This window comes from Chiloscyllium plagiosum, unplaced genomic scaffold (assembly GCF_037043375.1).
Source record: "Chiloscyllium plagiosum isolate Xiang-an unplaced genomic scaffold, Cpla_swu_hap1 HiC_scaffold_31, whole genome shotgun sequence".
In the NCBI taxonomy this organism is placed as follows: Eukaryota; Metazoa; Chordata; class Chondrichthyes; order Orectolobiformes; family Hemiscylliidae; genus Chiloscyllium; species Chiloscyllium plagiosum.
This window is the reverse complement of record NW_028270169.1, coordinates 36,932,036-36,958,693: the sequence shown is the minus strand read 5'-3', so window position 1 is coordinate 36,958,693 and position 26,658 is coordinate 36,932,036. Positions and strand designations below refer to the sequence as shown.

At 41.1% G+C, this 26,658-nt stretch overlaps 1 protein-coding gene across 7 annotated transcripts in view; it reads left to right on the top strand.

The window, feature by feature from the left end:
* The window catches only part of LOC148141881 (syntaxin-1A), a 259,187-nt gene that overhangs the window by 106,903 nt on the left and 125,626 nt on the right, over positions 1-26,658 (top strand). For all 7 annotated transcript variants that reach the window (XR_015752360.1, XM_043718631.2, XM_087977429.1 and 4 more), the window contains exon 4: positions 17,789-17,863. Coding sequence is in view for 6 of the 7 variants with exons in the window: in XM_043718631.2 (XP_043574566.1) it covers positions 17,789-17,863 (75 nt within the window). In the remaining variant the exon portion in view is untranslated. The remainder of the gene's footprint in view (positions 1-17,788; positions 17,864-26,658) is intronic.

Here is a 26,658-nt window from a genome sequence, read left to right as displayed (position 1 = left end):
TGTGGTGCCAATCAAGTGGGCTGCCTTGGCCTGGACGGTGTCAAGACTGATGAGTGTTATTGGAGCTGCACCCATCCAGGCAAGTGGGGTGTATTTCACCACTTTCCTGACGTGTGCCTTGTAGGTGTTGGGCAGGGTTTGGGGAATGAGTTTCCTAGCCTCCGATCTGCTCTAATAGGCACTATGTTGTTGTGGTGAGTCCAGTTGAGTTTCTGATCAATGGTAATCCCAAGGATCTTGATACTGGGGGAATTGAATGATGGTAATACCATTGAATATCAAGGGACAGAGTTTAGGTTGTCCCTTGTTGGTAAAGGTCATTGCCTGGCATTGTGTTATATGAATTATACTTGCCATTTGTCATCAGAAGCTGTTCAGATCTTGTTGCATTTGAACATGGATTGCTTCAATATCTGAGGAGTTGTGAATAGTCATGAAAGTTGTGCTAACGTCAGCGAACATCCCCATTTCAGCCCTATGATGGAGGGAGGGTCATTGATGAAGCAGCTGAAGACAGTTGGGCCTGGGACATGACCCTGAGGAACTCCTGCAGAGATGTCGCACAAGGCGTAAAAGGCAGTTTTCCCAGAAGATTCATGTCCCATCACAGTAGGTTGGTCATAACAGCAGTGTGAGCTCAAGGCTGGCAAAATCTCTTCCTCATACTTGATAATTGTGGATTAACACCAGCGAGAATATTCCCATGGTGAATGTAACCATGTTTGTATCCCATGCTTGTTCCTAAAAATACTCCTTTCTGATAAAAAGATTACTTGATATTAAGACACAAAACATGAACAAAACAAATTACAGTAACTCCAATAAATCACAACGAGAAATCAGTTTATCGTTCAGCAACAGTCCATTCCTTTTTGATGTAAAGTGCAATGACTGTTTTTTTTTACATATTTTAAAATGCTGGAAAATGTGCAGTATAAACGTTGAGCAGAATCTTATTGAGTCATGGGCTATGGCGGGATTTGTGTTAGAGTTGTGTTGAGATGTCCTGTGCAATCCATCATGACTTTGGTAGCTCATCTGGCAGTCTGTATCTTTTATGCATCTGCCAGCTGAGTTTCTCCTTTGGCAGCAGCGATTTAGCAGTTAAGAGGGATTAAGGCTTATTAAACATCCTGTTACTTGCACATCTTGCCTCATTGATATGCAGCTTCCCATTTGACCAAACATGCCGTGCAAGTAAAACATCAAGAATTTTCAACATGGCAGTCAGAATGGGTACCTGGCAATGTCAACTCTCTGCTGGCTACGAGGAGCCTCCGTACTGTTAGGCACAAAGCAGCACCTCCGGGCACAATCCATGGACACAAGCTGCACATCCCCATCTGCAGTCATTGGCATCTGATATTTACTGACCCCTAAGGGTTTCTTGTGGACCCTTCGGAAGCTCAAGCCTACATTGCAGGGTGTGTCAGCACCTGGAATTGAAAGGTTATTGCAGGGGTCACTTTGTATGCAGGGGCACGCATCCAGCTTGTGGGCTGGATCAGGCTGTGTCACAGATCTCATTCACTTCATGTCTACCTGCATGCTCATGGCCCCTTTGCCTTGTCCGGCCACGCTATGTCTGGTCTTGTGTCGAGCCAAAAGCGTATCAATACTGTCACACTGATGTCTTCTTCTGATTCAGGTGGGCAGTTTTCCAGTATGAATCTGTCAGACTGGGTAGGGATAGTCCTCATTCCAGTCATTGATTGGAGGGAGCAGAATCGGTATGTTGTTAGGAGTTCCTGGGACCATTAGGCACAGTCTGCACACAGTGCAGGGGTTTCGTAATACTTAGCCGTCTCCGAGTTGCACAGTCAGCGGAATATGCCTTATTACAGTCTAGGAAATGGGCAATGGTGAGTCCTTCGAGCCATCAGACAGGGAGCTGCAAAGGCAGCAGTCAGGGGTCTGCTCAGTCATGACTAGGGGCTGCTCGGTGAAGTTGGTCAGAGGTCTGGAGTAAATACGTTCTGAAGGTGTGTGCATTGATCAGTGAGGAGACTTCAAAGGAGGGTTTGAGTGCTAAAGGGACTGTATGGAAGGTGGGATCGTTGTCTAAAGGGATGGAGGAGTCAAGAATGGAGTAAGCCTAGGCCTGAGTTGAGATGAAAGGAAGGACAGTGAGGAGGGCAGACCCAAAGTATATGGTCTTGTGGGGGAACAACACTGGAGGGTGTGGTGGGCAGCAGGAGGGGTGTTACTGAGATGGACGCACAGCATGGCCTCCAACAGGGAAGTGTAGAGAAGCAAAGTGGATATTATTAACACCTAGGGTGGGTCCAGTCAGTGTAATTTTGATGGGCAAAAGAACAGAATCCATGATTGTTGAATTGTAGGATATAGAAGAAACGATATGCATGCATTTACAAACTCCAACTAGATATAATTTGTAATTGCTTCCTCACACATTTGCAATGCATGCAGAGTGAATGTGCTTAAGGCTTCAGTTTTTTTAAAATTCATTCATGGGGTGTGGGCATCTCTGGCCAAGCCAGCCAGAGGGCAATTAAGAGTCAAACACATTGCTATGGTTCTGCGATCTCATGTAAGTCAGCCCAAGTAAGGATGACAGATTTGCTTACCTAAAGGGCAAGAACCAGATAGACTTTTACAACAATAAACAATAGATACACAGTCACCATTAGGCGGACTTTTATTTCAGATTTTTAAAAAAATGAACTCCGCTTTCACCAACTGTTGTGGTGGGATTCAAACCCATGTTCCCAAAACACTGGCCTGGATTCTGGATAGATAGTTCATTGACATTACTACCCATGCCATTGCCATCTCTTCAAATGCTGGTCAAAGGTCTTTTGCTCTGTGCCATTGACATTTGCAACTCTAACGTTGACATTGGAATTATTCAGAAGGCTAACAGCATCATGGAATGTTAACTAGTCATTGGCCAGGTTGCCAGCATTTGTCTTGCATGTGGGGCCCCACTGCAACCTCTATTCGATTTCTTCTTTTTTTGAGTTCTCTTTTGCTGACTGGAAATAAAAGCTCATATTTGGAGTTGTCTCAATGCTTGCCTGTTTGCGATGTTCCCATACTGGAACGATGATGTGTGGCGGATCTCCAGTCGACAGTGGTTATGTAGTTCCAGTATTTTAGAAAGGGTATTTAGACAGAATACAGTGAGGTGTGTGGCCTAATGGTTAAACACAGGGTGTGAGAATGGGGTTGGTATGTGCAAGGAGTATCGGCCATGACAGCTATGTGCCACGTGCAGTGCGGCTTTGAGACTGCTGTGCCAGTATATTGCTAATGAGGAGTAGCACTGGATTGCTGACCCTTGGTGCTGAGCAGCCTTTTGTAAATAGTGCTTGCGCCAAGAATACCTGCCTTTAAGTGGGTGTCCGCTGATTGGCAAATTGTTCTGGGAAAGTCCTATGGTAAAATAGGACTTGAATCCAACAATAGGGGCACCACCTAGGGCGGGTGGGTAGTTACTGAGACAAGGTTGGTAAGATTTAGTGAGAAATGTCACGAGGCATCATGGCGGAAGACTCTGTAAAACATTTGACACACTTGACATTTAGTCGTGTCTCCTTTCTGAGTAGTTAACTGAACCTTGTACAGTTACAAACCAAGTACAACCTCATTTCCAGTGTAATTATTTTCTTTCGACATTGACATGCGCTTGTATTCACGGTCATTTTGAACTGAACCAGTGTTAGCTCGCGTTCTAGGCCAAATGCCTGGACTGTGCAGTCAATATTCATTCTATTGGGGATTGGCTTTCACAACTTGTTATGTCTATGGATTGTTGCCAGGATGAAATAAAGAGATTATTATTTCTTGTTTGAATTACCTGCCAATTCTGTACCCATCACAAATCAGCCTGGTGAATCAAAAATCCCCTTATTAACCACTAATTTGCTTGGGCTCATCAGGCAAAATTTTGAATTAACTTTGCTTAAGAGCTTGTATTTGGTCAATTTCCAAAAAGGCCTTGTGCACATTTCATATTAAAATAATCAAGAGAATGCAAGCAAAGTAAGTATGCAAGATAGGCTGACTCAGGGGAAAAGGAGAGATTGTGTGGGTGGTAAGAGTGAGATTCCTTTTCAATAAAATGTTGAATAGGAATTTATGTGAAATGCTTCAGACCACACCTAATAGAGGATATACTGCAACAAACACATCCCAGTCTTGCCGTTATGTGGCAGATGCACATCTCAGCTCATTCCAAGATGCTCCAAAGTTGTTGAAGTACTTTGAAGTGTAGTCACCTTTGTAAATGCAGCAACGAATTAAGACACAATGGTTCCACAAACAGCCAATTAATAATGATAAAATAATCAGTTTTAATTACGCGTTGGTAAGAGATAGCTTGTGGCCTGTAAAGCAGGGAAAATTCTCCTACTGTCCCGTGCTTCTTCTTTGTTTGTCTGAGAGGGCAAATTGGGACCTCGGTTTAATTTGAAAGATTGCCCCTCTAAAAGTGCAGCACTCCCTAGGTAATGGACTAGTGTCAGATTAGATTTTAATCGAACCCATTTGGCATGAATCAGTTAAGTCAATGGAAGGTAAAATAGAGTATTATTCAATTTGATCTTGTCCTGTTTTTGTAGGGAGGGTTTAAAATACCCACTAATATCTCTTTGCCTAGCTCACATAGTGGAACCATCTATATTACACCAGTGGAGAGTGAGTTCTGAACCTGTGATCTTCTGATTCAGAGATTGTTACCAACTGAGCCATTCCTGATATCTTTTTGCAAATGATAGTAATACTGGTTAATAGACGAGTTTAATGCATTATCATTTTCCATCAGGGGCTCCCATCTCAGATACAGCAGGGGTAAAATAAAGAGTAGAGCTTTCTCTAGACAGTTTCATTCAGCACCTGTAAAGCTGTGAGATGCAGTGTAATAAAATGCACTTGGTTTTTTTCAACAAGCTCTTGATTTAAGTATATTGTCAGTAAATTAGAAATTCCACTTTGAGCTCTACATGGATGGTCAATGTATGAAATTAAAAAGGTATATTGACATAATAGGGATGTTGCTTCTGAGTTACAGTAAAGAAAGTTAGGGAGTAACTTTAAATCTTTGTGGCAAAAATGGACAAGGTCAAATCAAATATCTGTTTATACCCTATTACATTTTTCTCTCCATTGGCTGAATGGGAATGGTCAAAATCAGAACCCTATCCTTCAGCTAGTTAGACAAATAGCTTATGTTGATCTTTGAAGTCGGAAAGTCTCTATCACAGGAGTAAGCCATCTCTGATTGATTGCAAAAGTTCTTTTTGAAACATTTTCAAATTAAATATAACTTACAAGTCTTAATTGGGGTTTCAGGTTCCACAAAGTTAGTCAGACAGGGATATAGCGGTATGTATGTCTGTGTATATTTTTAACTATTCCTGTCTCCATTGACTTACTATAGGTGAGTTAGAGACTGAGAGGTTTAAAGAAATCCTGAAAGGAGTTTTTAACATTATCAATATTTTTAACCCAATACAATAGAGAAAGTGTTTCCATTTGCGGGAGAATCAAAGTCTAGGGGTCATCAATACAGGATATATTTGTTTTCTTTATTCTTTCACGGGATATGGGTATTGCAGGGCAGGCCAACATTTAGTAGCCAGCCTTAATTTTCCTTGAATCAAGTGGCTTGCTCAGCCACTATTGAGAGCAGGTAAGAGTCAACAACATTACTATGAGCCAGAATTCACATTGTTGGCCAGACTGGGTAGAAATGGCAGATTTCCTTCTCTACAGGACATTAGTGAACCAGAATTTTATGGTGCAGAATGAGGCAATTCAGCCCATTGAGTCTGTGTTTGGGTTTTTACAACAGTTGATTGATAATTGTTACATTCATCATACTGAGACTAGCGGCTGGTTAACTTAGATGTTTAGGGCATGGAGCAAATAATACCAAATGCAGGATTGTTCCTAATAAATCCAATAAAGTGATTAGGACTTTTTTTTTGAGTAGTTAGAATTGTGGAACTGACTACCACATCGAGTGATTAAAGTGGATTATTTTGATCCTATCAATACATGTTCAATAGGTGTATAGTGCAATGGTGTATCCATGTGCTTTATATATATGTGTGTGTGTTGTGGGTGTGCCTGAGTAGGTGGATATACATGCCTGCTTTGTTGTCACTCATTACTAAAGATCATCCAGGCCCATATTCCCTTTGAGAACCACTAAAGTGCATTATTAAAGTCACTGGCAGTTGTGCATTGACTCAGTGACTGTTACTGGAGATACTGTAATTTTCCTTGTCAAAACCACCACAACTGACATTAATTTATAGTAATTACAGTGATGGCATTTGTTTAGTCTTTGTATATTTGAAAGATTTTTAAAAAAAATAGAACTAAGTTTGATAATTCATTTTTAAAAGGAAGGTAGTTATGGTTGGTAAAACAATAGTCACAGAGAAATATGAAGCTGCTTCATGAAAAATGAAACAAATGGAATATCCACCAACAGCTCACTACAAATGTAATGGGTTGCAGTTGAAGAGGGAGTAGTGGGGATATTTGTTGTTCAAAAAATATAGGATTGCATTCTTGTGAATCTATTAGTTTTCTGCAAAATGGTCAAGTGTTGGCAATTGGTCCCAGGACCCATCACTTTTATGGCCCAGGCATCTTTGACATGATTTTCTATTGGCCCTTGTGAAGTGGATGTGGTAAATTAGATTTGAGAAACATAAAATAACGACAGTCTTCAAGTGATTGAAGTAAACTGCATGTTTTCTAACCCATGAAGACACATAGTCAAAGACAGTGAAGGAAGAAATTTCACATTTTTTGTTTTAAGTGTTTTTCAAGTACAATTCTAAGTGTCCTGACTACATGGCTCGGAGCGACTTTCCTTATGCAATATTCTGCCTGTTAGTTATGCGACTGGGCTCTTAGGCACCTTTCTCAAAAACTCTGTCCTCTCTTCCCACCCTGCTACTCACACATTGCCACCCTGCTCATTCGTCACCACCAACTGCTCTTATTTTCATTCACTTGTGAGATGTGGATATGGCTGGCTGGGCCTGCATTTTATTGCCTGATCCTAGTTGCCCTTGAGAAGGCAGTAGTAAGCTGCTTCCTTGAACTATTGCAGTCCACATGATGAAGGTAGACCTACAATACCACGAGAGAGGGAATTCCAGGATTTTGACACAACAACAGTGTTGGAGCAGCGATATATTTCCAAGTCAGGATGGTGAGCAGCTTGGAGGGGAACTTGCAGGTGGTGGTGGTGTTCACATGAATCTGCTACCCTTTGTCCTTCTAGATGGAAGCAGTCATGGGTTTGGAAGGTGCTGTCTGAGGATATTTGGTGAATTTCTGCAGAGCACCTTGTAGATGGTACACACTGCTGCTACTGAGCATTGGTGGTGGATGGAGTGGATGTGATGCCAACGAAGTGGGCTGCTTTGACTTGGATGGTGTCAAGTTTATTGACTATTGTTGGAGCTGCCCTGAGCCAAGCACATAGGGAGTAATCCATCACACTCCTGACTTGTGCTATGCAGATGGCGGACATACTTTGTAGACTCAGGGTGATGAGTTACTCGCTACAGTATTCCTACTCTCTGACCTGCTGTTGTAGCCACTGTGTTTATGTGGTGAGTCTAGTTGGATTTCTGGTGAATGATAACCCCACAGGTGCTGATAGTGGGAAATTTAGGGATGGTAACACCGTTGAATGTCAAGGCGTGATGATTAGATTGTCTCCTATTAGAAACAGTCATTGCCTGGCGTTTGTGTGGCACAAATGTTACTTGCCACTTGTCAGCCCAAGCTTGGGTACTGTCCAGATCTTGTCACAGTTGAAAATGGGTCACTTCAGTATTGGAGGAGTCGCGAATAATGCTGAATTTTGTGCAGTCATCAGCAAACATCCCCACTTCTGATAGAAAGAAGTGATGATAGAAAGAAGGACATTATTGGCACAGCTGAAGATGGATCTTTTATCTCAGTACTCTTCCATCCACTTCCATGCTTTGTCTCATTGCAGGAAAAATTAATGCACTCCCCTCCCCCTTAACAGCCGGCTTAATAGCACCCCAACTATCTTTGCTTTAACCCCTCAACTGTTTGCACTTATCTGCAGGACTGACTGTGGTGTCTCGCAACTGGACTGCAAGGACACAGGCTCCGATCAAGCACTTGACTGATGATGACCAATGCCCTGGACTGGAGTAGGACTGGTTCCTTTACTGAATATGTGTAGATCCCCCTTCATCCCACCAATGGCTGACAGCCTGTAACTGAGCACCAAAGAGTTAAGAAAAGATTGTGGCCCACACGGAAGCTGACACAGAGTGAGTGAGTGCTGCAGAGAGTGACTGGCACTATGAAAGCAATGTGAAGTATATAGAGGCTGTAGCAGCTGAGTAAGTGGTAAAGTGAGCAAGCACTAAGAAAACAAACTAAGACCCATAAAATGAATGAGGTGTGTGTATATGTGTGTATACCTGTACACAAAGTTGCCCAGTAGAAGCATGCAAGTCATAAATGTCCCTGACATGCAGAGTGAAATGTTGAAGGGCTGAGGTAATGATTGATTTGGTTCAAGAGCAGACATGATGTGCTGAGGCTGGTGGTCTGTTGAAGCTGACTTTCATGGACCAAGCGCTAAGGAGGATGGTGCCCACAGTGGAACACTGTTGTGGAGATGCAGTTGAGTGATATATAGGACGAGTATTCAGCAAGCCTCAACCATCAGGTGCCCACTCTGACTTTCATGTTGGGAGTTAGTGCCATCAAGTTTCTCAATGGAGAGGAAAATCAGAAGTGATGTATGAAAAAGGTAAGTTGGTGGCTTTAATGAGATGCAAGCACATGGAAATAAGGGAGTAACCACTTAATGGTTAGATTCTGAAGTCACTATTGAAGGTGTGAGGGAAAGATTGGGATAAGGTTTTTTTGATCTTAAAAATCTAATACTTTTTATTTTCACTTATTTTCCTACATTTTTTGCCATTGCTCATGGCACTTCAGGAAATGGAAAGTTCTGCCCATGGTGATTCACTGTGAGAGGACTGGTGTTTGTAAGCATTTGAAGTAAGTAGTTACAGAGAGCTGACTAATGTATATTGAAATCATCTGCCAAAGATTTAAGAGTGCTGGATATGAGTGGAGGTGTTCATTGTAGAGTAAGAAAAAGGTTCATTTTATGCATCATCTATTATGCCATTGGGATGTCGCAAAGTGGGATACTTTTGAAGTATGATCATAGTTGTTTTGTTGGCAGGCTTGCACAGCAAGAGCCCACAAATGACTAAATGATCTGTTTCCATTGGTTAACTTGGCCAGAATGCCAGGTGGACTCACTTCCTTTTCTTCAAATGATGGCACAGAATCTTTCACGTCCATTTGAACAGACAGATCCTCCTCCCAAAGGCTACACTGTGAAAATGCAGCACTTCCCCATTACTGTGTTGTCCCATTGGTCAACATGTTCTGCTTAATTCTGGAGTGGTTCTTAACCAGAAGGGAAAGAGCTATGGAGAAAAGGCTGGTACCAAGCGGAGGTGATAACAGACGTTTGTGAATTCTTCAGCCTAACAAGAAAAAAGGGAGAGTCATCATATGCAGTAATGGAGTAAAGGGAGAGTCTTGGAGATGGTGTTGAATAGCACATGACGTTAACTTGTAAAGAAATGCACATGGCCATTCTTTGTCCAAAGCTTTGGAGAATATCATGTCAGGCATGAGACAATGTTGTGTTTTCTATCTGCTGTCAGTAGAAGTAGGAGATTTCATTTGAATCCAATCCAACTCATTGCAGAGCTTTCACACTGGAATACATGCACTGGGTTGTGGTTATTTTTTGCTTGTGAATGAAGGACATCATTGAAGTTTGTGTCACAAAAGAACAAACATCTGAAATGCTGTTTGAAGCAGCAAATGGTTCAATATCCGGCACAGAAAAAGTCAGCTGAAATTTTGTCTGTTGAAGAGAATTTCTTTGCTAGTCGCTATGATTTGGTCTCACTTGACAGATGTTTGACAACAGAGTGTGTCAGTGATAATTACACTTAGTAGTGGATGGCTTAGACAAGCCTGTGTTCTGTACTTCACAATCCTCTCAATGCAGATAGTGTTAGGCGGCTCTGGTCACCCGTGAGAAATTGGTTTCCTTTCTGCTATCACACGATTAACTTGGTCTAAAACTGCCTGAGGAAGTTGTACTAAATGTTTGTGTGGAATGTTTTTGATACTGGGTGTTACATAATGGGAATGTTAGTTTGGTACTGAATTGGATTGTTGCCAACCTTTGTGAACAGCTGCAGTATATAATGCATAGGATTGGATCTGCTCTAATTACCACGACCATCGTTTGCTGTTTTTAATCAATCGCTGAGTTTGCTGTGTTGAAGTGTGGAGGCTGACACCATTGTAAGACTATTGGCTTACTCAGCCGTGAGTCCTGGTAATTTAGCTTTCAGCCTCCTGCAGTGTGTCTTCATTTTGTTGGCTGGATCTAGCGGTTGAATCTGCGTTTATTGCTTTTCCTGTCACCTCAATAGCTGCTGAATTTGGTGCAAAAATTTCTGTAAGTAGCTATTTTTGGCGATTGGATATCGGCAATATTCTCCAGGCTGTCAGTCTTTGATTTTGTGCTAATTCAGAGCTGCTGTAGAGGAGTCTCCTGCACTTTTGAGTGTGGATTGAGCATAAATTGAGCACATTACACAGTGAATGTAAGGATGTTAAGTTTTCACAGTGAGTTAAGGCTGATATATTGAAAGGGTTGTTCATATTATTGGGCTGGCTCTCTGCATCAAGCTGATCTAGCTGATGTACAAGCTTTCCACCTGTATATATTAGAGAGGTTATGACATACAAATCAAAGAGATTTTGATCCTTGCCACAATTGTAAGATGAGAGGGATTGATACCAGCAAAAATCTGTTGGACTGTCTGATCTGCCTCTAGAGCACGGAATGTCACTCCTAATTTTTGAGCCACGTTTCATATGCAGGAAGTGTCAGGTTCAGTGATCGATTGCAACCACCACCCTTGGGACTAGCAACAATGTTCAGAGTCAAATCTATCCCACTCCAGGAATAATGTCCACTTGCTTTTACTTAGCTTCTGTCACTCACGTGGAATTAATTTGCTGACAGTACATCCACACCAAATGGACTCAATCTGTTCAGTCCAGATTAATATTTTGTCAATGGAGCACACTGCTCTTTGATATTTTCAAGTAGGTGATGTGTAGAAGCTATGTCTCCAATTAACCTGTCCTTCCACTTTCCATAAATATGTCTCCTGACGACAGAATCTATGGGGAAGCTATCACCACGAGGATAGAAAGAAGACAGAGAACCCTGACGGAAGCAATAAGGTGATCTATGGATTTCTGCCGAGATAACACCATCTGCAATTTAGAGAAGTGAGGCGTTGAGGTTGTGAATTGGCAAGATTTGATAACTCTGATACAAATTATGAGCTGACGATATGCATTGTTAGTTATGTAGTTATAGTTACCAATGTGTGCCTCGAAGTAGCTTGTGTTTTGAATTGCACTTGCTTCCCAATGCTAATTCCAGAGTATTGTCAACGACCTACGTCAGTGACCTATGGGAAATCACCAAATCTTTCAGCAGCTGAAATACAATTAAAACAGTAATAAAATGTTTTATTGTATCTGGAAGTCTCTCGATTCTCGATCCTGCTCTCAGCAGGATTAGTTTTCTTAGGCATGTTGGCATTACTCATCTATATCTCCTCATCAATATCCCCAAACCTTTTACCGCTACTGTTTTGTCAGTCTACCAGTGACCTCAAACCCTGGATGAATCACAGCTTCCTTAAGCTCAGCATTGAGAAGACCAAAGCCATCAGCTACAATTCTGCTGATGTTATCCAACTCACTAGCATTCTCCTGGGCTGACCCACACCGTTCCGTCTTTGCCTTTTGATAAATCCTGAGTTTTAAAAGCCGCCCTTCATTCATTGCCAAGACTGCTTGGATTCATTTCTACGATGTTTCCTACTTCATCCTACCTCAGCTCCTGCTGAAATGCCTCTAGTCCAGATAATTGTTTTGCTTTTGTTGGACTCCCATCTCCTTCCATAAATTTTAACTGATCCAAAATTTTGCCATTTCTGTTCTGATCTACACTGTCCATCTTATCCATGATCTTCGTCCTCACCGGCTCTCATCCCCCACACATCTCTCCTTCTCAATAAGTCCCTTTGTGATCAGTCCTGACTCAATTTCTGCAATGTTCTCCAAGGCGATATCGTCTCCGAAATAATCTGCTGTATACCCATCTCCTTTCATCCCATGACTGGCAGCAAAGCTTTTCATTATCTAAATACTGTGCATTGCACTTCCAGCCATGAAACATTCCTTCTCTTCAAAGAATCCGTCTTTTTGTCTAAGCTTTTGTTCGCACCTCTGAAGACCTTTTGTTTGACAACATCTGTTTTCCTTATGTCAAACCACGCAACACTTTGGGATTTTCTTTTAATGCTAAAGGCACAGTTTCATTGCAAGTTGTTGTCAATTTCCTATCTTGTTCAAAGAAAAGCACTGAAGCACGTTTTTCTTCAGACAGCCACTTTGTTACTCTTGCGCCACACTTTATCCAACTCATTCTTAATGGTAGACACTAAGGACAGTGATATTGAATGAAGCACAGTGCCTGATTTCAACGGGTATTTAACTGCACAGCTTAGGTGAACATTCACAGAAAGGCAGCAAATCTTGTGGTGGCTGAAATCCTTGAAGGGAATCAAGGCTGTCAGTGGGAAATGTCTGATAAATGGTTTTATCAGCAGTTTTAATCAAGGAAATGCTGTGGTGATTGTGCAAGAGAATGACCTGCACAGATGAAGAGACCATTTAGTTTATTCATCCAGGGCCGTCACTGCCCTCAAATCAGCCCTTTGGCCACACCTTAAATGGTTGCATTGAATACCTTGCGTATTCTTAATGTTGAGTCCTCTGAAGAATTTCTTCATACTTGTGTAACATTCATCTTTCAGTAAATTTTAACTGTTGCGGCTCTTGTCCTCCTGATACTTTTTATCATTCATTCCTGGACTGCAGCAATACTATTATTTGTTGTTGTCCATCCCTAATGGCCTTTGACAAGGTTCTTGTGAGCCAACTTATTTAACCATTGACGTCTATAAAGTGTAGGCCATTGAGCTGTTATGAACTTATTACCAGGTTTTTGACATTGCAATTGTGTCAAAACAATGATATAGTTCCAAGACAAGATAGTGTGTGTCGTGGAGAAGGCTTGCAGGTAATGGTGTTCCTGAGTGTCAGCTTTTCTTTGCTTGGATGGCAGAGCTTTCAGTTTGGCAAGTGCTCTCAAAGTAGTCTTGGTGATACTGCAATGCATCTTGATTTGTGGTGCACAATGCTGCTATTGTACAGTGGTGGTGGAAGGAGTAAAAGTGTATTATAGTGAATGGGATGCTGATCAACAGGCTGCTCTGTTCTAGATGAAGTTGTTGCATTTACACTCATCCAAGCAAGTAGGGAGTATTCCATCAGACTCCTGAATTGTGCCTTGTGGATGGTGGACAGGTTTTGGGGAGTTAAGCACCAAGTATTCCCTGCAGAATTCCTAGCCTCTCCTCTGCTCTTGTAGCGACAGTATATATGTGGCTTGTCTAATTCAGTTTCTGGTGAACGGTAACCTCCAGGCTGTTGATGCTGGGGGAATTCTGTGATGGCAATTCAGTGAGATTAAGAGTCAATCGTTAGATTCACTCTTATTGAAAATGGACATTGCCTGGCGCTTGTGTGGTGCATATGTTTATTGTCATTTATCAACCCAAACCTGGGCTTTTCCAGGTGTAGTTGCATTTGTGATGGTTTAATTTGAAATAATGTTATAAGTCAACATTTTTGATGTTGTGGGTCGTGCTATATGAAATTCCCTTTAGGTCATGTCTGTCAAAGGCTGTATCCCTTCACCTACTCCAACACCTTTTCATGCAGGGCTTCAATAATTATTTTCTGAAGGTTGAGGATAAAGTAGCTGCCTTGATGTTGCTTCCTCAAAAATAAGAGTTAAGAAAATGAGTTACATAGTAATCATTTCCTCTTTCATTTTAAACTGCTCTTCCAAGTTAACTCCATGCTTGCCTCCAACAAAAAGTGTGTGGAGCTCCAGACACATCGTTGTCAATAAGAATAGGAAACCCTCCTCTGCTTTATCCCTCTCTTCCATTGGTTAATTTTGTCCATGACATCTACTTCGTCCATCCTTCATCCTGTGGGCACTAAATTGCTCGCCACCCAACAACCTGTCCCGTTCTGAAAAGGGTCACTGGACTCGAAATTTTATTTCTATTTCTCTCTCCACAGATGCTGCCAGACTTACCGTATTTCTCCAGCAATTTCTGTTTTCGTTTCTACCCTTCCTTATTAGCTGATATTGTCAATTGTTCACTCTCTCCAAATGCTATCCATCTGTCCTTTGTTTGCCAATGTCTGTCATCTCTCTAAATAACCAACTCTTGACTCTGTCTCCAAACTCCTTTTCCTTTACTAAACGTTTAAATGTATCTTTGCCTCCAACGCCACTTCTTTTCACAATGGCATGTGTGAAGCCTTCCAACCAGGTCAGAAATAGTTCATATAAAAATTACTAATTACATTCTAGGTGACAATGACAAAAGCAATCTTTCCCTTATTATCATTCACAAGCTGTTCTTAACCTTTGACATGGTTTTCATACCTTTGTCATCCAGTTAGGTGGGACTGCACTTAGCTCCATTCTTTATCTAATCATTGTCAGAGCACTTTCTAAAATGGTTTCTCTTTCCATGCTACAATGTTATCTCTTCTGTTACTCCAAAGATATATCCTTGGCTTACTTATTTTCCTTATCTTTATGCTGTCATTCAGTAACATCATACAAAAGTAGTGTTAGTTTTCTCACATATGCTGTGATATCCAGCTTTACCTTACCATCATCTCTGACAACTTCTCCACTATTGTAAAATTATCAAACGATTTCCCTGACATCAGTATTAGATAAGCAGAAATTTGTACTGACTTAAATATTAGGAGGGCTGAAACCATTGTCTTTCACTACAAACTCCAATCCCTCATCATTGACTCAAATCCAGACTGTTCACAACCTTGATTTCATATTTCCCCATGCAACCCGAGTAGAACTTCTAACCAAATTCTTTTGCTGCCATTAATATCCACCTCCATAATATCACCTGTCCCTACCACTGTCTCAGCACATCTGCTGCCTTAATTGTATCTTTGATACCTTGAATGTCCCATCCTTCCTCTGTAAAATTCATGCCATCCAAAATACAGTTGTGCGTGTTCTTACATATACCAATCATTTTATTATTGTTTGCTGATCTACACTGGCTTCTGGTTAAGCAAAGACTAAATTTTAAAATTCTCATCCTTATTTTCCACCCCACTAAAGCCTCAGCTCCCTTTCTATCTCTCCAAACTTCTTCAGCTCCACAACCCTCCAAATAAATCTGTGCATCTCTAATATTTGACTCTTGTACACCCTCAGTTTTAGTTGTTCCATCATTGCTCACTGTGTTGTCAGTTGCCTAGATTCCGAGCTCTGGAATTCCCTCCATAAGTGTCTCTGCCTCTTTTTCTTCCTTTTAAAGCGATTCTTATAGCTTTTTTGCCACCTGTCCTAATTCATTTTACCTAACTAGGTAATAACCTTTGTTTAAAATGCTGCTATGAAACACCTTGGAATGATCTGTTATGTTAAGGCACAATATATATATTAATTGTCATTCAGAATCCATGTTGACATGTGTTGACTAAATTACTCTTCGAGTAAACACAAAATATGCTCCTGTAACTCAATCCCTTTGTTTTATCAGATATTCTTGGTAGATTTGTCATGACGTGATCTGTTTTAGCAAATTCCACAGGAGGAAAGAGGTCAAGTTTGAAAGCAGGCACTCACGACTGGAGGATGGGGAGGGAAAGAGAATGGCAGAGGAGTTTGATATGGAGCAGAGTCAGGGACTGAAATGGTTGCTAGGATATAGGAAAGAGTAGATTTATCGCATTCCCTACTGCAAATGCAGGTTTCACCAGTACAATACAATCTTCAACTGGCCGATTGTAAATCAGTCTATCGACCCGTCTTCTGTCTCACCAATTTATTACTCTAGTCATCACTTTCTTCATTCCTTCCAATCCTCTCTCATATTGATTGAACCACCCAATTGTCTGTTGAATTTAAATGTTTGTGCTGATCTAAATGAAATATGCACCACAGAGGAAGTTTTGCACCCAGTGTCAACGTCAAACACTCCCAGATCTAATACATCATGGGTTAAGATTAGAAGTTAAAGGGATTCGGGTAGTTTATGTCAAAAGGTAAGCCATATTCAGCAATATGTTACAGTCTGGATTCGAGGCAAGGAAGGTAGCTAGCTTGTATATTCAAATAACAGTTTGTCCAGGACTGAGTTGTAGCTTGAGTGAGAAATGACCATTTGGGTTGTTATGCCATCTCGTAATGTTGACAAGGTAATACATTCCACTCCACTCGTACCAACTCCTGGGAGAGGCAAAAATCCTGTGATCAATTCAGAGAAATTTATTTGACATGCAGAGAGTAGTGCTTCCTAACCTTTTTGTGACCCCATTTTAATGTTTGAAATGTGGTGCAATCCCAGTCAGAATGGGCAGTGTGGTGAACGGGGGCAGGGTGGAGAGAGTTCTGTATTTGGTAGATGAAAGTGTTTGAGGAGAGATTGGAGGTTGGGAGACAAGGGATGGATGCCAGTGACTTCACCAACAGCTCTTTTGAAAGCTCTGATAGAGCCTTGGCATTAAGAATAATGTGAGCGCGTGGTTAGCAAGCCTCAACACCTCAAAACCGGCACCCTATTTGCAACAGTTTGCAATCTGAATGCTTCTTCCATTATCAGCACATCCATGGAAATTTCCAGTCAGCCAATCTGTTGGAACAAAAAGAGTTTACGTGTCAAAATTCTCTGCTCACTATTCACCAATGCTACCTTGGACCTCATAACCCAATGGCTTAGCCTATAGCACAAATAGGATTAATGGCCTCTTCCCTTTGGCAATCAAGTAAACTTCAAGAGACTATGGCTTATTTTTTTTCTATTTACTAATTACTGGCTGTTTGACCCTTGCCTCCAATGAGTACATAGAGTGTAAGCACTTCACTAAGATTGAAGTGATTCCTTCCATTTCTTCTGTTTTATTCTTCACATTCCATTGCCCATCAATAGTACAGCTCCAACAAGACTCCCCTGCTCTATCCTTGAAACCTCATTCTTATAAAATTTGGTGTTGTCAGTGACATCTCTCTAATACTTTGATTTCCATCATTTTCTAAGGGGGCCAAAACTGGAAACAGTATTCCAACTGCAAATCTACCAGAACCCAATACAGCTTAAGATCTCTGAATTAGTTACAGGCTAAAATCTATTGACATATCTTGAGATTAAATTGTGGTCTTAAATGGCAACATTTCTTTTGAATTTCTGAGTTGCGGTATTTATGTTTGGGTTAGCTAATGCTATGGTTAGTGACTTTTATTGTACTACCTCCATCACTCAAATGTTTGACTGTGGTTGCTAATGCTATTTATTAGGAAAGAACATTTTGCGAATTCACACAAGGTTATACTCAACCTTGTGAAGGAATATCAAAGAGATGAATTGGCTTCTTTCCATTCTAGCAATTCGTTATTCTTCCTGTTGAGTCTGTGTTCTGGAATGTTTGAGTTAATAAGGATACACTGTATTCTCCAGCATTGTCATGCTCTCATGGTTAATATTCTCTGTCTTTTCAGAAACAAAGGAGGAATTGGAAGAACTGATGACGGATATCAAGAAGACAGCAAATAAGGTTCGCTCCAAGTTAAAGAGTAAGTAAAAAGAACTAACGGAATCCAGCACCAGTGTGATTAAATTTTTAATGATTCAGCACTTCAGATTCTGCTTCATTAACTCCTCTGTATGAAACCTGTGTCTTGTTTTCCTTCTTTTTCAAACTTCACTAAAGAACCATGTGCCAAAGCACGGGGAACTGTCATGCGTTGTGATTGTGCCAATTCGCTGAAATATCTCAGGGGCGGCACGGTGGCACAGTGGTTAGCACTGCTGCCTCGCAGCGCCAGAGACCCGGGTTCAATTCCCGCCTCAGGCAACTGACTGTGTGGAGTTTGCACGTTCTCCCCGTGTCTGCATGGGTTTCCTCCGGGTGCTCCAGTTTCCTCCCACAGTCCAAAGATGTGCAGGTCAGGTGAATTGGCCATGCTAAATTGCCCGTAGTGTTAGGTAAGGGGTAAATGTAGGTGTATGGGTGGGTTACGCTTCGGCGGGTCGGTGTGGACTTGTTGGGCCGAAGGGCCTGTTTCCACACTGTAAAGTAATCTAATCTAATCTAATCTAATCTAATCTAATCTAATCTCCCCCTTTTTTTGTCCTCCAGCCATTCAAATAAAAAACAAATTCCATCTTAAAAGTTGCTTTTGAATCTCTTTCCACCTACCCACTGCATTTGAAGTGATTAAAAACTCAAAATTAAAAACTCAAAACAAACAGCTCCCTGCTGTTTCTTTTTGTCAGTTACTTTGTCCTGTGATTACTGACCCTCCTGTTGTGGAAACAGCTTCTTAAATCCCCTTTTAAAATTTAGTTTGCAGTAAGGGGAATTGAAGGAGAAAGTGAGGACTGCAGATGCTGGAGATCAGAGCTGAAAAATGTGTTGCTGGAAAAGCGCAGCAGGTCAGGCAGCATCCAAGGAGCAGGAGAATCGACGTTTCGGGCATAAGCCCGTCTTCAGGAATGAGGAGGGTATGCCAAGCAGGCTAAGATAAAAGATAGGGAGGAGGGACTTGGGGGAGGGGCGTTGGGAATGCGATTGGTGGAAGGAGGTTAAGGTGAGGGTGATAGGCCGGAGAGGGGGTGGGGGCGGAGAGGTCGGGAAGAAGAGTGCAGGTCAAGAAGGCGGTGCTGAGTCCGAGGGTTGGGACTGAAATAAGGTGGGGGGAGGGGAAACGAGGAAGCTGGAGAAATCTGCATTCATCCCTTGTGGTTGGAGGGTTCCTAGGCGGAAGATGAGACGCTCTTCCTCCAGGCGTCATGTTGCCATGGTCTGGCGATGGAGGAGGCCAAGGACCTGCATGTCCTTGGCGGAGTGGGAGGGGGAGTTAAAGTATTCAGCCACAGGGCGGTTGGGTTGGTTGGTGCGGGTGTTCCAGAGGTGTTCTCTAAAACGTTCCGCAAGTAGGCGGCCTGTCTCCCCAATGTAGAGGAGGCCACATCGGGTGCAGCGGATGCAGTAAATGATGTGTGTGGAGGTGCAGATGAATTTGTGACGGATATGGAAGGATCCCTTGAGGCCTTGGAGGGAAGTGAAGGGGGAGGTGTGGGCGCAAAGTTTTGCATTTCTTGTGGTTGCAGGGGAAGGTGCTGGGATTGGAGGTTGGGTTGGGTGGGGGGCTGTGGACCTCGTCATCTTCTGCCTAGGAACCCTCCAACCACAAGGGTTGCTGCCTGACCTGCTGCGCTTTTCCAGCAACACATATTTCAATAAGGGGAATTCACTACCTGACTCCCCAGAGCCTATCCACCATGTGCGTGGCACAAGTCAGGAGTGTGATGGAATACTTCTCACTTCCCTGGACGGGTGCATATCCAATAATGCTCAAGAAGTTTGACACCATCCAGTTCTAAGGAGGTTGCTTGATTGACACTACAAGCACAAGCATTCACTCCTTCTACCAATGATGCTCAGTAGCAACAGTGTGTACTATCTACAAGATACACTGCAGCAATTCATCAAAGATCCTCAGACAACATCTTCCAAGTCCATGATCACTTCCGTCTCGAAGGACAAGAGCAGCAGATACATAGGAACACCACCATCTTCAAGTTCCTGGAAATCTGAATTAAGAACAACAAAAGCAGTATTTGTGGAGAGAAATGGAGTTTACAGTTTGGATCAAAGATTTTTCATCAGAACATCTAATTAAAAGTCATCAACCCAACAATTTAACTCTGTTTCTCTCCACAATACAAAACATTAGTGTCATCGCGATCTATTGGAATATCAGATAGAAGTGGGAAAGCTATTTTGTATTCAGGTGAGACAGACATTTAAAATCCTGTCAAATTAAATTAGCATACAGTATGAAGTTACATAACAGTTTGTTCATTTAAAAGATTTGTCACAATTTGATGCATTTAAATTAGTCTTCCATTGTATATTTAATTATCTAAAATGCATTTCTTTCAAAAACCCGTTTCATGGTATTATCAAATGGTTAATAATTAACAGATTGAGAAACCAAGTTAAGTTGTGATTAAATTTCAATTTAATTATTTCATTCCAGACAAGAATTAATATTATACCAGAGCACATTTAAAATCTTCATCCCAGGGCCTTCAATCAACTACTGGAACCAATGACTGCTGACTTCAGCAGGGTTTCAATTATCAGTCAATTGTATCTTGTCTCAACTCAGCCATTCTTTTATATAGTTCCTTTAGCGTAACAAAACATCCCAAGACTTCCCTTCATGCGGTGTGTCAAATAATAAAGTATCCCAAGACTTTGTTATAATATCCTGTGCAAACTATTTTCTATTTAAGTAAAGATAACTGCTAGCAATGATAGTCCTAAGCTCTGTATGTATTTAGCCATAGCAATTTGGAAAACTTCACTCTGCCAACAACCAGCTGCGTACAGTCAATATGTCCAAGACAATGTCCAAATGCATAACTACACAGCAGTCTTAAAGGGGCCACCGAGTGAAACCAATGAGGTCTTGGGCTTTGTAGGTGATGCCCCCGATTCTGAGCCAAAAGATATTGGTTAAAGTTCCATTTCAGCAATATTTAATGTGATTTAGTGGGTTGATAATGGTTGTATAAGGGCCTGAAAAGATTAATACTTAATTGAGTGCAATAAACAGCACCTACAGAGACCACTTGGTCAGAATAAGAAGGAACTTCTAGGAGACAGGCCTGAGGTTAGTATGCTCCTAACAGCTTCTGTAGTAATGATCTGTGTCCTGTAAATAGTTGCAAGAATGCAACAAATTCCTATTGTTTACTCAAAACGTCTCTTTTAGTTAGACCAGAAAAGTGGCTGTCCTCACTCTTGACATATTACATAGGGATCAAAGAAACCCCCACACACAACATGGCGATCAGTGATGGGTTCTGAAGATTTTATTTGGCTGCTACAATGTGGTGAACAGTGGTGACCAGCACTGTTTCTAAATTGTGCCAACTAAGAAAGGTCAGCCTTTAGAAAAATCAAGAAAAATAGTGTTGGTGACCCAGAGAACTTCAAAAGAAACTGATCCTGCTGATTGTTAATGACAAGGAACCCCAAAAACCTTGTGACAATACTCAACAGAGGAGAATCTTGAGATTTACACAGAAAGCATTTCAGATCTGACAGATGATATGCAAGATTAGGGACAAACAAAACTGTAGATGTTGGAATCCAAAGTTGACAGGCAGGGGTCTGGAAGAACACAGCAAGCCAGGCATCAGGAGGTGGAGAAGTCGACATTTCAGGTATAAGTAAGTGCAGAGTTTGCAGGTCCAAGGCTGCAACACATGGCGCGGATCTATGAGAATTGTTGTGTGTTCGAGGTGAGCTGGGGAGCCAGGATTTATTGATGATTCTGAGAGTTAAAGCAAAATATGCCTCCTACACAAGAAGAAACCTTAAACAACACAGTAAGGACAGTAATTTACAAAGTGTTTGCTGCTCCAATTAGTCTTTACTAAATACAGATAGCCCAAGCCAAGACTAGCTAAACAGAACCTACGGGGTCTTGAGGGGAGCTTGCATATTCGTGGAGTGAGGGTCAGAAGAAATTGCTAGCCAAGCCATTTAAAGCAGATAATGGGGTAATTGGGCAGTTTAAAGAAGTGCATGATGCTGGTTATCATAAATATTTTTCAGCATACAGGACCTCCATTACAGCAAAATTTAGGGAAACTTTCATTGCAGTCGCAAACACAGAAAGATCCTTCATACAGCTGTAATGCATGGGAGAACTGCAGAATAGAAAGCTTTCAAGAAGATAAAGTATTTAATCACATTAGGAAGCTGTGGCATCAAAAGTGTAGTGTTGCTAGCAGGATTTAATTTCAGAAAAGGGCCAAATAGAATACAAGCTTAGTCATTAAAAAAAAACCCAAAGAACTGCAGATGCTGGAAGTCAGAAACAAAAATAGAAATTACTGGAAAAACTCAGCGGGTTTTGCAGCATCTGTGGAGAGAAAGCAGAGGTAACATTTTGGGTCCAGTGACCCTTCTTCAGAACTAGTACAAACTTGGTCATCTCAGAAAACAATTCAGGGTGGTTTATAAACTGGCCACAAAGACAGACAATGAACAAGTAAATGTACTTCTGTATATCATTTTAAGAATGACATTGCTCGCCAAGGAATCATTGAAGCATCACTCAAATTCAAAAGCCTTTGACAATTATTTCAATTTCAGAAAATTCTTCAACCGGAGTGTTTCAATGAAAGAATGCAACAACCAGATGAATCAATGTTTAATTTCATTGATTATCTCTTTATCTAATGGAGAGGTATGAATTTAGAAACAAGGTCAGAATTTCCAAGAGACCAGAATATTGGAGACATTACTGCTAGTCTTTTTCAGATTTATTACAGTCCAAAGAAGTCCTAACTTTAAAAAATGTCACTCAGGTGATAGGTGAAGTAGAGGTCTGGAAACAAATTAGATCAATTCTAAGAGGAGAACGTAAAATTTAGCACAGAACCTATTCATTTGTTAACATGCAGAATCACAAATGATGCATCACATTCACCAGTACAGTGGTATATGACAAACACCAGACAATAAAAGTCCTCACCAAAGCTATGGAGCAAAGAGGCTTCAAAGGTAGAAACATTCCTAGATTTAAATCTGAATGCTGTCATTCAAAGATAGTAGATGACTTAGAGACAGTTGTGGCAATTTGTAGCCACAAAAACGCAAAGGATCAAAGAATTATCTACACGTGAGGTAGAACAGTTTCCTGTAGAAACTAGTAGCTCAAACCAAACATTTGACATGCAGACGTTATGCCACAAATATCAAGTTAGACATGGAAGCATGTTGTCACAATATGATCGCTTTGGCAGTCCAGGACATTCAGCCTCCAATCTTTGGGTGTATCCTCCAAAGCAGACTTCAAGATATGCAACGATGCAAAATCACTGAGCAGAGGCAGATAGCTAAGTTCTGTATCCATGAAGACTGCCTCAACAGTGAACTTGGGTTCATGTCATGCTCCAGATAACCCCACCACACTATATACTCTCTCTCTCTCTCTCTCTCTCTCTCTCACACTGTCTCTCTCTCTCTCTCTCACACACACATTCATACAGACCCACTCACACATGCACACTCATACTCACCTATCTCTATATATCTCTCTCCCTCTTGTGTACACACACCCTCTCTCTCTCACACACACATCTGCATGCGCACGCTTACACGTGCACACACAGTCTCTACCTCTTATGTGAACACACACACCCTCTCATGCGTGTGCACACGTGCACACACTCTCGCTCTCGAGAGTCGTTGCATTAATGTTAAGAGAATACTATGAACAACTGTCCAACATTGGGGTTAACAAAAACTCAAAAACCTTCATCTACTTAACAACTATGAGTACTTCCTTCTCAGTAGACGTGTGCATATTGACCTCAGTCACAATCAAAAGGTGGAAAGATTCAAGCAACAGAAGATTTAAAGTTATTCTGACAGGGATATCCCAATTTGTTCAAAGGTTAGGAATGTTAAAAATTGAATACAGCATTAGACTAAAGAAAAATGCTCACCTTTATGCCTTCATACACTTAGGCAGCTCTCTGAATGAAATACATTTAAAACCAACTTGCTGAGATGACACAAACAGGAGTCATTTCTCCTCTCATGATACTAACAAAGCAGAGTTTGGACAGGTCACTGTACCCAGGTGTAATGGTGCTATTCATATTTGTGTAGACCTTATATACCTCAATACGGCAGTGGTGAAAGAAACTCACCCTGTTTCCAATGTTGAAAGGATCTAGTTAAACTATGCAAGAGCAAAATTAACATAAAATAGGACACAAGTAGCAGATTTCATTGAATTTACAAATTTGCTGATGACACCACCATAATGGGTCAAATCTCGAGCAACGATGAAACAGAGTACAGGAAGGAGATAGACAGCTCAGTGGCATGGTATAAAGATAACAATCTCTCCTTCAATGTTAGCAAAATGAAAGAATTGGTCATCGACTTCAGGAAACAGAGTGAAGCACATGCCTCTGTCTATATCAATGGGGCTGAGGTGGAGGTGGTTGAGACCTTCAAGTTCCAAGGAGTAAATATCATCAATGATCTATCCTGTTCCATCCATGTCAACGCAGCATCATGAAAGTATACAAATACCTCTACTTGCTCAGCAGGCTAAGGAAATTCAGCATGTCCACAAAGACTTTTAGCAATTTTCATAGATGCACCACAGCATCGTATCCGGATGCAGCAGAGTTTGCAATGGCAACATGCTCTGCTCAAGACTGCAAGAAATGTCAGAGTTGTGAATGTAGCCCAATCCATCAAGAAAACCAACCTTCCTTCCTTGGACTCCATTTATTCTTCCCACTGCCTTAGTAAAGCAGCCAACATAATCAAAGACCCTCCCACCCTGGTTATACTCTCTTCCATTCTTTGCCATTGAAAAGAAGATACAAAAGTTTGAAAACACATATCAATAGATTTAAGAACCATTTTATTTCTGCTGTTATCAGACTTTTGAACAGAACCCTCATATATTAGATCCTTCTCTGTAGCTGTAACGTTGTATTCTGCATTCTGTTCTTTTATCCTGATGTACTGACGTTAGGTATGACTTGTTTGGTTAACACTGAATATAGTACTTTCCCTGTTTCTAGGTAGATGTGCCAATTATAAATCAAGTGCTATTGGATGAGAAATTAATCTTTATAACCCTGCTGGGAAGATTTTGTTTTAATACATTACTATTTTGAATTGCACTTGGCCCTGAGGTTTTCTAACTAATGGGGTCCAACATTTGCAAGGTCTTTACAGAGTTATAGCCACATGCATGTGGCGTTTGATCAGGAAACAGTTGAAGAGCACGTGACTGCAGTATTGAGATGGTTCCAAGAAGGCCTTGTCAACTCTAAAGTCATAATGGGGGATCCTCAAAAGACTGAAGCCAGCTCAAAATTCCCATCTTCAAAATCAGGCTTTGATTTCTTGGGTACAGTGAATTAGTCATCAAAACTTGTACCTAACCAGTAATCCCTACAATGCCATTGAGCCACTTGCTCAAGAAGATATAAATATGGTGTTGGATTTCTCAGCATGATAACACTTTAGGGAAGATTAAAGAAATGTTGACATCTACAGATACCTTAGCAGAACATAATCCTTCCTATCCAATGAAAATAGCAGCTGATGTTTCAGCTACAGGTTTAGCAGCAGTTAACTTCCAGGAGTTGGGTGTTGCAAACCAGTCTGTAATGCAGCTAGAGCATTATCTGATACACTAACATGTTATTCTGTGATTAAGAAGAAAGCTCTGTTGGTTACATGGGCTTGCAAGAGAATTTCAGAATATGTTAGTAATCTGAAAATGGCCATTTAAATTACTTACAAACTTCCATACTGGATGAGAAGGAACTTGCAAGAATGCCTCCAAGAATGCAAAAGTTTGTATTTTGCCTCATGTGATTCAATTATGAAACAGTTTATGCAGTTGTGGGCAGATGCGCTTCCTCTCCAGGTAAAATGGTCTTGGTAACCATGGTGTAAATGTCTTTCAAGAAACCAAATTACATAACTAGGTTTCATGGCAGCTCAATGACCAGCAAATCACAATAAACTTAGCCAGCCAATTTGTTTGACTAAAACAAATGGTTCTGCGAGCAAAGCGGAAACTGAGGGTGGGATAAAAGGCGATGCCCAGAATCTTAATCGTGAATTGTGTAAATAAGCGCATTAAATGGCAAAAAGTTAGATTACAAAAGCAGCAGTATCATTAAAGCATAAGATGAGGAGAAAGGTTTTGAAGTCATTATGCTGGAAAGGCCAGGGACCAAGTGGACGTTTAAAAGTTTTTATTAAAGGTATGTTCAGTCCATTGATTATTTGCATTTTCATAACATTTAACTGAATCCTGTTTCGTGCTTGTTCTACAGTTCGAAGTTGGTCTCAGTTTTACATCAGAGCTCTTGTACACTTGGTGTTATCTGAAACTACAAAAGGTCATGGGACATTCATCACCTCAAACTCATGATCCCAGTATGGGTTTCAGCATGGCTGCTCTGTTGCTGAATTTGCTGCATGTATCCTTCGCCTTGGACCCAGTGGTGATATATCACCTTGCACATCTTCAGAGCCTTTGGCAGAGTCTGACAGTTGGCATTTCTGAATCAGACACCTATTCATGAAAGCTATGTTCAAGTTGCAAAAATGAATCTTCCTATTAACTCTGGATTTTTCTTCTCTTTTGTACTGACCCCATCATCTCTTGCTGATGATTCCCTGTTATGATCATGAACCCTGCAAACCACAACCTCAGTATACTTAACTTGTCTTTATTGCAGCAATGGCAGAATGATAATCTCTTGGGGTGGAATTTTATATGGGTCTGAGCAA